Here is a 13,873-nt window from a genome sequence, read left to right as displayed (position 1 = left end):
GAACTCCTGATCTTTCTGTTTCCATCTCTCCATTGCACAGCAATCTTCCTGGCCCTATTTTTGTTCTCTTTTTAAAAATAGAGTTGTTTAAGAGAGGGAATGGCCGCACTAGGGTTTCATGCCCCACAACAACCTGCAGAAGCCTATGCACATGGCTTTAGGTGCTCACCAGGGAGGGGAACCTGTAAGTGCTGCAAGCATCTTTAACCACTGAGCCATCTCTCCAGCCCTTCTTTGGATCTCACTCTAGCCCAGGATGACCTAGAATTCATTCTATATTCTCAGGGTAGCCTTGAACTAAGCCCATCCACCTACCTGTGCCTCCTGAGTACTGAGATTTAAGGCATGCACCACCACGCCTGGCCCTTCTTTGATTTTTGAAGCAGGGTCTCACTCTAGCCCAGGCGGACTTGGTACTTACTCTGTGGCTCAGTCTGGATTCAGACTCACAGAGACGCTCCTACCTCCTACCCTAGCTGAGTACTGGGATCCAAGGTGTGCGCCAAAATGCCAGTGTAGAGTTTCAGTCTGTCTGATTAACATGCATAGACCTCAGTTTCCCCTAGCAACATTTGGCAGCCGACACTTAGATTTCCTGGGAGACTGTCCCTCACTGCATGTTTGTGCCTCAATCTCCCCACCATGCAGAGTGGTTGGACTTCGGTTGCCCCTCTTAAGTGACTGGAACGCCTCACTTCGGATTGTCCCGGGCAGGCTGGGCGCCTCCACCACGATGTGTGAGGTGACGCCCACCTTCAGCGGAGAAGTCCAGCATGGCTCGCTGCCGGGCCCAGCTGAGGCAGGCAGGGACCCGGAGCTCCTCCTCAAGATGGTGTTCGCAGAGATGAGGAGCATGCTGGAGACAATGCGCGAGGTGAAGGGCAGGCTGGCCACTGCACAATTGAGGGTGCGCCAGCTGAGCCAGAATGACAACCTGAAGCAGCAGCTCAGCATCCTGCTGCCTGAGGTCTGGGCTGGGCGAGGGCGGGGCTCGGGGAGCGCGGGAAGGGAGGAGTCAGTTGTTCTGTTGCTGGGCGGCCTGAGTGGCGGGATGGGCGGGGCTCAGGGAGGGCGGGGCTGAGCAACAAACAGCCTGGGCGGAGTCTGAGGGAAAGGGGCGGGGCAGCTCAGGAGGCGGGGCCTAACACCAGGGAGGGGGCTTGTCTAGGAGAGGTTTGGGGGTAGGAACTAGGTTTAACACAGGGGGCGGAGCCTAGGACTGAGGAACAAGGCCTGAAAGGACAGAGGGGTGACAATTGCGGGGGTCCCAGGAGGGAACCTGGATGGCAAAACCTGGGGAGCATGGTTTGAGCTGCAAGCGAGATGGGGCATGACCTGGGTGGGTAGCACCTTATTCACAAGAGAGCTAGATGCATAGACACCAGGGACTGATGGACAAGGTAGGAGTGGTCTATCTATGGGGCCTGACTGACATAAGGGACAGAATGTATCCTAGTGTGTGGGGGGTCGTTCTTGGAGGAGGGGTGGGACAAGAGGAGGCAGAGGAGTAAGCAGAGAGGCGGAGCCCACCCAGGAGGGCATGGTGCCTGGAGGGCAATAAGGGTAAAACTTGCTCAGGGGCAGGGCAGAGAGGAAAGAGAGCAGAGACCTGAGTGGCAAGATGGACAAGACTTGAGCAGATGAGGGACCAGATGGGCAAGGCAGCGGCCTAGTCTGGGAGGATGGTCAGAGCTGGAGGTCTGCACAGGGGCAAGCTGCCATGATCCGCATGATAAGGGTGTGTCCCAGCAATGAGAAGAGGGACTTTATATAATAGGTCCAAATGAGAGGGTGAAGCCTGAGTAAGAAAAGGAGGGGAGGAATGAAGAGATGGCTTATCAGTTATGGCACTTGCCTGCAAAGCCAAAGGACCTCCATTCGATTCCGCAGGACCCACATAAGCCAGATGCACAAGGTGGCACATGCATCTGGAGTTTCTTTGCAGTGGCTGGAAGCCCTGGCGAGCCCATTCTCTCTGTCTCCCTGTCTCTCTCTCTCCCTTCCTCCCTCTTTCACTCTCATTAATAAGAAAAATGTAAAAAAAGAGGGTGGATAGTAGAAGGAGTGGGTCTGACTGTTAAAAGGGGCGGTTCTTAGACATGGGGGTGGAACCTGAAATCTCCTATGAGGGAGATGGGGAAAGGAATGAGCTGGTGTCCTGATCCTGCCCATGTCTGGACAGTTGTTCGAGCCTGTGACCAAGAAGTTGATAAAGTATCGGAAGCAATTGCTGAAAAGGGAAGAAGAGATTGCAGAGCTGAAGGCAGAGCGGGACAATATGAGGGTGAGGGCCTTGGGGGACGTGGCCTCAATGCTAGGGCGGAGTCCTGGGGTGATGGGGCGGGGTCTCTCAGTGTTACCTCTTCATCCAGCTTTCTTTAAATTTGTTTTTTAATTTATGTATTTTTTTTGAGGTAGTGTCTCACTCTGGTCCAGGCTGACCTGCAATTAACTATGTAGTGTCAGTGTAGCCTCCAACTCACAGCGATCCTCCTATCTCTGCCTCCCGAGTGCTGGGAGGAAAGGCATAAGCCACCATGCCTGGCTCTCACCCATCCTTTGCCACATCTCATTTCCTGTCTTCTCCTCCCTGTGCTCACTTCCTTACTGCTCCCCTCTCTTCTCGTCCTTGTCTGCCTGAACTGCCTGCACCAAGCCTTTCTTGGCAACCACTGCTGCGCTGTTCCATTTATTCATTTTTTAGTAAAATTTGATTATGTAAATGTATCTGATTTTTCAGTTTCTTACTTTCATTTGTATATGTGAGAAAGGGGCAGAAAGAGGGTGAGTATGGCAGCCCCAGGCCCTCCTGCCACTGCAAATGAACTCCAGAGGCATGCACCATTTTGTGCATCTGGCTGTACATGGGTACTGGGGAATAGAGCCCAGCCATCAGGCTTTGCAAGCAAGTGCCATTAACCTCTAACCACCTCTTCTTCCGGTCTTGGGATGTCTTTTGACCTGGATAAATCTCTTTCTCCTAGCCTCTTCCACATCTGTCACCCCCTTCTTGACCCACATGTTCTCTCTTTTAGCTTGACTTGGTTTACCTATTTCTCTAGCTGTTGTTGGAACGCCTGAAGTATATGGTGTCCAAGCAGGAAAGATCTCTACACAGGACCTTTGTCAAATGCCAGGCCCAGTCCTCTGCGGGTGTCTCCTCTGAGATCGAGATGATTAAGAAACTAAAAGTCCTCTTCCGTCATCACAGAGTCCTAGAGGAGAAGGTAGGAGAATTAGGATAAAGAATAGAAACCTACGCTTGACTGGCATTGCCCCACTAGACTGACTCTGGCTGTGATTGGCTGGATGTATCCCACATGGGTTTAAAGCATTACTATGATTGGTGGAATTGAAAAAGAAAGGGCGACTCATTAGGGCAGAACTGACTGGGCAATGAGAGCGGGGTGGTGCCATGTCTAGGCCTCTTGTCACTTCAAATGTACCTCCTCATTCATGCACCACTGTGTACATCTAGCTCTATATGATCACTGGGAAATTGAACCCAGCCATTCTGTCTTTGCATGTAAGCACTTTTATCCACTGAGCCATCTCTTCAGCCTCTCTTTTTACTTTTTCATTTTGAGCCAGGGTCTCATTCTGTAGCCCATGTTGACCTTGAATTCAAGTATCTCAGATTTTAAACCTGTGCTACCATGTCTACTAACTCAGTGGTTTTGTGATGGCCCCAATGTATATTAGTGTACTTATGGACTCCAGGATTTCTGAATGCCCGAGTCTTTTAATGGTCACTCAGAAAACTAATTTCCATGGTCTTCAGTGACTCACCCCTGCAGACTTGGATCTGAATGACTGTTGCTGAGGTTGGTTTTGCCCCATCACCACCCCAGATCATCAACCCAGCTCCCCACTCTAGGTGCTGTGCATCCACTCCCTCCAGACCCTTGCCAATGGCATGGGTTCTGTCAAGGACACCAATGGGCGCATAGCCGAGCTGCAGGAGGCCCTGGAGCAGCACCAAGCAGAAGTATGCCAGCTACGGGAGGGCCAGGCATTGCTGCGCGGGCAGGTGGGCCAGCTGGAGCAGGAGCTGGCCACTGCTCACCACCAGCTGAATGAGACCAAAGAAGCCAACCGCAAGCTGCAGCAGGAGCTCAAGGAGGTGAGGCTGGAGCCCCTGCAGGGCTGCCCTCTGTCCCTGCCCAGCTTTCCCTGTCCTTTGGCCCAGAGGAGATCAGCTCATGAGCTCCCGAATGATGTGGAAGCTTGATTCAGTTCCCAAGCTGTGTGGGTTCTCTTCTCTGATCTTCAGTTTCCTCAGCTGTAAAACAAGATTTGTTTGTTTGTTTGTTTGTTTGCTTATAAAAGAGAGAGGGAGAAAGAACAAGAAGCAGGTAGAGAGAGAGTGCCAAGGCCTCTAGCCTCTGCAAAGGAACTCCAGGTGCATGTGCCACCTTGTACATCTGGCTTTATGTGTGTACTGGGGACTCAAACCTGGGTCCTTTGGCCTTGCAGGAAAGCAACTTAACTGCTAAGTCATCTCTCCAACCCTTAATTATTTTAAAAATGAATTGAGCTGGCCTTGGTAGTGCACACCTTGACTCCCAGCACTTGGGAGGCAGATGTATGAGGATTACCACCAGTTTGAGGCCACCATGAGACTACACAGTGAATTCCACGTCAGCCTGGGCTAGAGTGAGACCCTCCCTCGAAAAAACAAAACTAAATTAAATTAAATTATTATAACACGGGCCATATAGCTTTGAAATCAAATGTGTTTAACTGCCGAGTTATCTCTGCAGCCAATAAAACTGGATTTATGACCAGCTATGTGGCCGTCAGTACCTGATTAATATGTAACCACAGGAACATTCTCTATCTGAATTGAACATGTGTGTGTCAGGCATTGAACCCAGGCCTTCACACACTCTAGGCCCATGCTTTGAAATATACCACACCCCCAGCTCCTCACTACCACCAATGATGCTCTACTGCTGAGTCATTTCCCCAGTTCTCAACTGGATAAAACCAGGTGTGTGCCACCATGCCTGGAAATATTTTGTTTTATTTTATTTGTTGAAGTAGGGTCTAAGTCTAGCCCAGGCTGACCTTGAACTCACTCTGTAGCCACAAGCTGGTCTTGAATTCATAGCAATCCTCCAAACTCAGCCTCCAGAATGCTAGAACTAAAGGTGTGTGCCACCACACCCAGCTCCTTTTTACTTTTTATTTGGAGAAAAGGCCTCAGTAAGTTGCCCAGTCTGGCCTTGAACTCAATGCATAGCCCAAGCTAGTGTACATTTTCAATCCTCCTGCCCCAGACTCATACTGAGTAGGTGGTATTTCTGGGCTCTGCCACCCTGCCCGGCATGCCTAGATTCTTTTTAAGTCTATTTATTTTTTTTAATACTGTATTTTTGTGTATTTATTTGACAGAGAAATAGGGAGAACGAGAGAGAGAGAGAGAGAGAGAGAGAATGGGTGTGCCAGACCCTCTAGCCACTGCAAACACACTCCAGATGTGTGCGCCCCCTTGTACATCTGGCTAACGTGGGTCCTGGGGAATCGGACCTGTGTCCTTTGGCTTTGCAGGCAAATACCTTAACCGCTAAGCCATCCCTTCAGCCCATTAAATTTATTTATTAATTTCCATGGAGAGAGAGAATGAGAATGAGCTGTACAGGGCCTTTTACATATGCATGCATATGGCTTTATGTGGTACTGGGGAATCAAGCCAGGGCCATCAGGCTTTGCAAGCAAGCCCCTTTAACTGCTAAGCCATTTCACCAGCCCTCTCTTCCGTCTTGATGACTTTGGGCCCATGGGTGGGAATCTATGGCCCCACTACAAGGTTTCTCACAGAGGCACCATGATGTTCCATCTCATATACTGGCTGGGATTCCCTTCTGGCTTCTAAAACTGTGCTAAATTAGTGTCTGTTGGGGGTGCTCTGTGCAGATGGGAGGGAGCTTTGTTTCCCAGAAGACACTGGGGCATGTGCTCGGTGATTCTAGACTTGTGTTGTGGCAGAAGGGTGGCTGGATTCTTCACATAATAGGGGTGTCTGAATCTTTTTTGTTGTTGTTGTTTACTGGGGCTAGGTGCTTGTATGTAGGTTGCCCTTGAACTTGCTATACAGCCTAGGCTGGCCTGGAATAGGAATCCCTCTGCCTTCAGCCTCCTATGTGCTGGGATTACGGGTACGCACCACCACAATGCCTTGTACCTTCATCCAGAATTGCGTTAAAGCCACAACACTCAGCAAGGTCCTGCCAGGGGGAAAGGGCAGAGTCTGGGATGTTGTGGCTCTTATGCCCAAGACCCTCACTCACATGCCTCTGCCTTGACCAGAATGAAGAGAAGAGGCGACAGCTGGAAGAATGGCTGGAAGATTCTAAGCTGAAACTGCAGCAGATGCTGCAGAAGGCAGCGCCCTTGCCTGAGGCTGAGGCTCAGCTGGCACAGGGAGCAGAGGCTCTGCACAAGGTCAGGGGCGGGGCCTGCGGGTCAGGGGCGGGGCCTCGAGGGAGGCAAGCCAGGAGCCTGAGCTGATCCTGGTGAGGCTAGTTAGAGGTCTTGGAGAGTGAGCAGTGTCAGGGGAACTTTGAGGAGCTGCTTGGGCAGCTGGAGGCACAGTTGGAGAAGAACCAAGAGCTGCAGCCATTGCGTAGGTGGGAGCTGAGGGGTGGGGGTATCTAATGGTTGGGGCTTAGCCAAGGAGTTTGGTTGGGAGGGAGTTTACATAAGGGGGGGAGGGTTGTTGGGTGATTTGGGAGGCAGGGAGTTTAGATGAAGGGGGTTCAGGGAAGCGCTTTAATGAGGGGTGGTGCCTGCGAGGCTTGGAGGGACAGGTGAGGAACGGGGAGCTTAGATTAGGTGGGGGTCAGGGAACTGGCTGAAGTGTGGATTTAATCTTGGCTGGTCTTCACATCACTGAGCCTTTGGCCCACCTCTGGGGCCTGGACTGGGAGGGGCATGGGTGGACAAGGTGGGGAATGTAGCCAGGTCCATTTGGCTGGGGAAGGAGGAGGCAGAGCAGGCTGGGAGCCCATATCTCCCAAGTAGCCTGTCTCCTCTTCTCAACTGCACCTCCATCATCCTCCCCTGCCTGTGTATCTTCTGATTTCCTCCGTGATTGTTGTGCTGCCTGGTGAGCACCCCAAAAGGGGGATCAACTGGAGACACCCAGAGGGGGCAGGGCATGCAAAGAAGAGAATTGGGCTGGGTCCAGTGAAACGGGAATCAGGAGTGGACAGCTACATGGGAGCTGGCATGCTTTGAGAAGAGTCGGGGAAGGAATTAAGAAATGCACGTGTCACCAGGAGTGGTGGTGCACAGCTGTAATCGAGCACTCTGGAGTCAGAGGTGGGAGGATCACTGTGAGTTCTAGGCCAAGCTGAGACTACATAGTGAGTTCCAGGTCAGCCTGGGCTAGCGAGAGATGCTACCTCAAAAACAAAAACAAAACAAAACAAAATATATATATATATGCATACACACACACACACACACACACACACACACACATCCTTTTTGGCTGAAGTGATGTCTCTGAGGTTAACGTGTTTGCCTGTAAAGCCTATGGACCTGGGTTTGATTCCTCAGTAACCAGGTAAAGCTGGAACCACAAAGTGGTGCATGCTTCTGGAATTTTCAGCAGCTAGAGGACCTGCCACACCCATTCTCTCTGTTTCTCTCTCCATCTCTCTCTCTCTGTCTATGTGTGTATGTGTGTGTATATATATGTATATATGTATATATGTATATATCTGCTTTCAAATAAAAACATAAAATATTTTAAAAAGAAAGTAAGTAACAAGTGAAGGAAAGGAGGGAGGAATGAAGGCAGACACCTCTCAGGAATGTGACTGGGGAGGTACCTCAGTGATAGAGCACTTGCCTAGGATGTGTGTTTTGAGGTAACAAAAAAGAGGAAGGAATAAACAAGTTTCAACCCAAAGGACACATGGAAGGCCAAAATAGTGGGTTCGAGAACCTGTCTAGACTTTGTCTTTAGCCATATCTCTCTGCTTTCACTTATTTTGTGTTTTGGTGTGTTTGTTTTTTTGTCATAGGATTCCTTTTTTTTTTTTTTTTTTTTTCCTTTTCTGAGGAAAGGTATCACTCTAAACCTGCCTCACTTGGGACTCACTCTGTAGTCCCAGCCTAGTGTCAAAGGTGCAATGATCGTCCTACCTCTGCCTCCCATGTGCTGGGATTAAACTTTGTATCACCACACCCAGCTTCAATTTCTTTTCTGTACGTTTTTTATTTTTTTATTTTTTTTCAAGGTAGGGTCTCACTCTAGCCCAGGCTGACCTGGAATTCACTATGTCGTCTCAGGGTGGCCTTGAGCTCACAGCAATTCTCCTACCTCTGCCTCCCAAGTACAGGGACTAAAGGTATGCACCACCATGCCTGGCTTTTTTTTTTGTTGTTGTTCTTAAAAAAAAAATATTTTACTTGTAGAGAGAGAGAGAGAGAGAGAATGAGAGGCCCAGGGCTACAGCCACTGAAATCCAACGCCAGAGGCTTGTACCACCTAGTGGGCATGTGCAACCTTGCACTTGCTTCATCTGTGTGCTTCTGGCTCATGTGGGCTCTGGAGAGTTGAACATGGGTCGTTAGGCTTTGCAGGCAAGCACCTTAACCACTAAGCCATCTCTCCAATCCCCTCTTTTTGTGTTTTTGACATGGAGTCTTGCTGTGTTTCTCAGGATGATGTTGTATACATGAGAGCAATGGTCCAAAACCCTCAATTTCCAAGCATCTGGTAGCGTGGGCATGCACCACACCCAGCCATATAGAGTCACCTCCCTTCCTTCTCTCCCCTTCTTCCATTTCATTGTCTGTTTCAATATTACTGTGTTGAGAATTATAGCTAGAAAAAGAATTGATCCTTGAGGACCTGGATATAATGGCTCAATGCCTGCAACCCAGAGTTTGTGAGGCAGAGACAGAAAGATTGCTGAGTTTGGGGACCAGCCTGGGCTATGTGGTGAAATGATGTTTTTTTTAAAAAAGTGGCAGCAGAGGTAGGACGATTGGTGAGACTTTACGGCTAGCCTGGGAGAACATAGTGAGTTTCAGGCCAGTCCAGTGTAGACTGAGACCTTACCTCCACAAAAAGGGGGATGGATGGAGAGATGTCTCAGAAGTTAAAGGCGCTTGCTTGCACAGCCTGAGGGCCTGGGCCTGATTCCCAATTACCCACATAAAGCCAGAAACAACCCGACCCTTCCTAGTAGACACCATTAAGGGGAGTCCCCATTATAAGCCTGCAAGTGAATTCTGCATCTGTGTCTGTCTCCAGAATCCTGTCCACAAGAAGGAAGCTGGGGTTCCACCAGGACAGGGCCCAGCCGTAACAAGAGACACCCCACCACCCACTCCCTGCTCTGCTCATCTTCATGGGAAGACCCAGGCCTTGGCACTGCAGGAAGATGCGGGACCCTCCCGAGAAAGGTCAGCAGGGATGAAGGTTGAGAACATGGAGGGGAGATGGGAGGGGACGAGGACATGTAGGGACAGGGGTATCCCAGATTTTCCCTCTCTGACTTGCTTCACCAGCAAGGGCACCCCAGATGCCCTCCACAAAGGCCCCAAGAAGAAGGGCATGAAAAGTTACCTAAGCAACCTCTTTGGAAAGAAAACAAAGGGCAAGATGGAACCTCCAGGCCAGGACAGCTCTTCCTTGGGTGAGAAATTCCTCTTTCTTCCCAACCCTCTCCTTTCCTCACCTTTCCCCTCCCTCCTGACCTCCCTCCCTCCATTTATTTCCTATATTAACTCTACATTCCTCCTGTTCTTCATTCATTTTGAAATTGTTACCCTTTTGTCTCATCCTCTCCAGTGCTTGGAAACCAGATGTGTGCTACAATGCCTAGCTATTGATCCTTTTTGTTTTTCTAATATTTATTTCTTTGTGTGCACGCATGTATGTTTCTGTGTCAGGAAACCAAGGCCTCTTGCCTCTACAAATGAACACCGCACACTTGTGCCACATTTTCCCTCTTGTAGTTGCTTGTTTGTTTATTTGAGGTACGGTCTTATTCTGGCCCAGGCTAACCTGGAACTGCCTCTGTATCTCTAGGCTGGCCTCAAGTTCATGGTGATCCTGTGGAGAACTCTGTCTCCCAGGGCAGGGATCAAAGGCGTGTACAACCATGGTTTGTTACGTTTTTGCCTTTTTGTCCCTGGTTTGTGGAGGCAGCTTGGGAATTGAACCTGGCTCAGCAGGCTTTGCAATCAAGTGCCTAATGGTGAGCCACCTTCTCTGCCCCTCCTGTTTGTTTGCTTTTCCAGTACTGTGGATTGAATTCAGCGTTTCCCACATGTTAGGAAGGTGCTCTACCCAGCCCCTCTCTGTGGATTTCAGGCCAGCACTCTACCCATGAGTGACATCTCTAGTCCTCTTTACACTTTTAGCTTGAGATAGGCTTTCTAAGTTACCCTGGCTGGACTTGAACTCGCCCTGGTGCCCAAGATAACCTGGATGACCTTGAGCTTCAGAAGCTCCTGCCTCTGTGTTGTGAGGAGCTGAGAGGGCAGACCTGTCCCTCCTGCTCCCTTATGTTTTGTGTTTGTGGTCAGAGAGGGTTTCACTTCATAGTTGTCTAGCTTTGAACTTCTGGCAATCCTCCCACCTCACATTTATTTTATTTTATGTTTTTAGTTGTTTATTGGCAAGAAAAGAGAGATAAAGAAAGAGAATGGGTACACCAGGGTATTTTTCCAGTACAAATAAACTTCAGATGCACACACCACTTGGTACATGTGGTTTTACATGGGTACTGGGCAATTGAACCCAGGCCATCTGGCTTGGCAAGGCCATTCACCCACATCTCCAGTCCACCCCATTCCACCACACGTTTATGTGTTTTATTGTTGTTGTTTATTTCTGAATCCCAGGTCACAGAAAAAGAGAGAGAGAGAGATCTAGGTGAGAAGGTCCAGGTGGTGATGTAGGGAGGGACTGAAGTCCAAGTCCAGGGCAGGGAACCTGGGGTTGAGGCCAGGGTGACCAAAACCATGGAGACTCCGACCCTGCGGTGCTCCCTGTCACAGCTACCCGCGAGGTGGAGGCTCTTGGGTTGCTAGGTTCCAAGTCTTCCTGAGTTAAAGAGTGAATTTAGGGGAGGCTGGGACACTTGGTGAGATACTGCCTCAAGATAAAAACAAATTTGGGGCCGGGCATGGTGGCACACGCCTTTAATCCCAGGATTTGGGAGGCAGAGGTAAGAGGATTCCCATGAGTTCGAGGCCACCCTGAGACTACATAGTGAATTTCAGGTCATCTGGGGTCAGAGCAAGACCCTATCATGGAAAAAACAAATTTGGGGAGATGGCTCACCTGGTAAATTTCAGACCCATAGCACTAAAGTAAAAGCAGGGGCAAGAGAACTAGTCTAACCAAATTGCTGAGCTCCAGGTGCAGTAAAATCCTGTCTCTAAAGATAAGGTGGGGTGTGATTGAGGAAGACACCCTACATTGATCCCTGGTCTCCAGGACCACCTCCCTGCACATACATCCCTGCACACACACCAGGGCTGAGCATGTTGTTAAGTGGCAGAACTCCTGCCTAGAATCCAGTAAGGGCTGGGGGCATGGCTCAGCAGTAGAATGCTTGCTTGTCAGTATTGATAGTAAAAATAAAATAAAATGCAATAATTAGGGGCTGGAGAGATGGCTTAGCAGCTAAGCACTTGCCTGTGAAGCTTAAAGACTCAGGTCTGAGGCTCGCTTCCCCACCACCCACGTTGGCCAGATGCACAAGGGGGCGCATGCATCTGGAGTTCGTTTGCAGTGGTTGGAAGCCCTGGCATGTCCATTCTCTCTCTCTCTCTCTCTCTCTCTCTCTCTCTCTGTCACTCTCAAATAAATAAATAAAAATGAACCAAAAATATTTTTTAAAAAAGAAGAAAAAATACAATAATTAAACATCCCTAGCCAGGCGTGTTAGTGCACACCTTTAATCCGAGCACTTGGGAGGCAGAGGTAGAAGGATTGCTGTGAGTTCGAGGCCAGCCTGAGACTACCGAGTAAATTCCAGGTCAGCCTGGTCTAGAGCGAGACCCTACCTCAAAAAACCAAAGGGAGTTAAAAAAATAACCTCAGAGTCAGGCAGGGTGGCATAGGCCTCTAATCCCCTAATCCCAGCACTGGGGAGGCCGAGGTAAAAGACCGCTGTGAGGTCAAGTCCAGCCTAGAACTACTGGGTGAAATATAGTTCAGTCTGAGCCTCAGTGAGACACTACCACCAAATACAAAACGAACTAAAACAGAACAAACATTCCGAGGTAAGTCATAGGTGGGTTCCAGGCTGAACATCTGCTGCTCTCCTTGCAGGCCAGGCTTTCACGCAGCTCCCAGGCTAATGGTGCGTCAGTCCAGACCTGCAGACCTAGGGGACGCGGGTTGGTGCACTCGATCACCCCCACTCCATGACTGTTCGGCCTCGGTGCAGGTGACCTCACGGGACTGAAGATCTTCCTGGGCTGGGCCGACTTTCCACCCTGCCCCAGCATCGTCTGCGGGGACCAGAGTCCAGAGCTCCCCTGAGAACTGAACCAACTGCCCACCAGCGGTGAGGGCGTGTCCCGCCTCCCACGTGGACTGGGCCTGGACCAGCCACCAGAGCTGGACTCCAGGGGACACGTGAAAGAAAACACGAAGAAATCCCACCTAAATTTCTACCTCCCCCTTTTTTTCCTCTTTTGTCCTTTTTTGTTTATTAATTAGTTTAGTAGTCAGTAAATATATATTCAAGTTGGTACCTTGATAGCCTCCTCCATGTCCTCCCCCTCCCCTGGCCCCTCCTTGTTGAGGCATACGGGTCATGCATTGTGGAGTTAGGCCTCAGTTATGGGTAGGAGGAAATGTCTCTGCATATCATGACCCAACCTGTGGCTCTGACATTCTTTCCGCCCCCTCATCCGCAAAATTTCCCTGAGCCATGTTGAGTTCATTTTAGGTCTGCTTCAGTGATGAGGTGTTGGGAGCCTCTGTGTCTTTGGATATCTCATTGGTAGGAGTTGATTGTTCTCTGTGTCAATCTCCTTCACCCTTGTGCTGATACCAGGTTCACCAAGAAAACAGCACCCTTGCTTGTTTCACCAGTTATTCTTAGTTTTAGCTGGGGCCCTTTGAGGTATGATGGGGTAGTTCTGTCCTTAGGATCTGCGTCTATCTGAGAAGGAGAAGCAGATTCTCCAACAGAGAGTAATGTTAGCAGCAGATAAATGGGATAACTCTCAGGTTTTTTAGAGAGAATTTAACAGGTGTGGGCCCTCTTCCAGCCCACGATTGGTGGCAGTTTGATAATGGAGAGCGGGCTCATGTTTGGATGTGGTTCTGACGTGTTTCCCAGCTCCAGCTATGCGTCCCGTTCCAGTGAGTGGATCAGTTAGGCAAATCAAGAGCAGTTGGTTTCCCACCATGGCTGTGCACCACTATTGCACTTGTGTGAGCATCATGACAGGTTATTTGCTGTTAAGTAGCTTAGACCATGAGTTGCTTGGACAGATATTGGTCATTTTCCCCCAGTCACCCATGTAGCACCTTCTGGCACTAAATGCTGACTGTCTAGGGGACTGACTCTCTTCCAGCTTCCAGCCATATCACTCCATGTTATGTGCCAACAGCATATGGTGTCTTCAGCCGTAAGGTCTTACCACAAACCTTTGTTGGGACATCAAGAACTCTGACAGAAATCTGTCATTCTTTTAGGAAACCTTGTCTCTCTGATCAAAAGCTCATTGTGAATGACAGCCACCTGCTGATACTGGGAGTTACAGGTCAGTGCCCTCTTAGAAGAGGGAGGGAGGGAGAGAGAGAGAAGCTGGAGAACATTAAGGTCAGTCTTCATCATACCCTCTCCAGGGCCTTGAGACTCAGGTGTTCCCTCTAAGG

General features: G+C 49.6%; 1 protein-coding gene across 1 annotated transcript in view; it reads left to right on the top strand.

Annotated features, from left to right (window-relative positions):
• The first annotated feature begins 733 nt into the window (after positions 1-733).
• Positions 734-13,873, top strand: part of LOC123454647 (liprin-alpha-3-like) — a 49,720-nt gene continuing 36,580 nt past the window's right edge. Inside the window, exons 1-8 of the mRNA XM_045133374.1 lie at positions 734-967; positions 2,183-2,284; positions 3,063-3,227; positions 3,878-4,123; positions 6,313-6,447; positions 9,275-9,426; positions 9,532-9,659; positions 12,429-12,490. Of these exons, the coding sequence (XP_044989309.1) occupies positions 734-967; positions 2,183-2,284; positions 3,063-3,227; positions 3,878-4,123; positions 6,313-6,447; positions 9,275-9,426; positions 9,532-9,659; positions 12,429-12,490 (1,224 nt within the window). The remainder of the gene's footprint in view (positions 968-2,182; positions 2,285-3,062; positions 3,228-3,877; positions 4,124-6,312; positions 6,448-9,274; positions 9,427-9,531; positions 9,660-12,428; positions 12,491-13,873) is intronic.

The sequence above is a fragment of the Jaculus jaculus genome, chromosome 14 (assembly GCF_020740685.1).
Source record: "Jaculus jaculus isolate mJacJac1 chromosome 14, mJacJac1.mat.Y.cur, whole genome shotgun sequence".
Taxonomy (NCBI): Eukaryota; Metazoa; Chordata; class Mammalia; order Rodentia; family Dipodidae; genus Jaculus; species Jaculus jaculus.
Note: the sequence above shows the minus strand (reverse complement) of the source record. Positions and strands in the feature narration are given on the sequence as shown.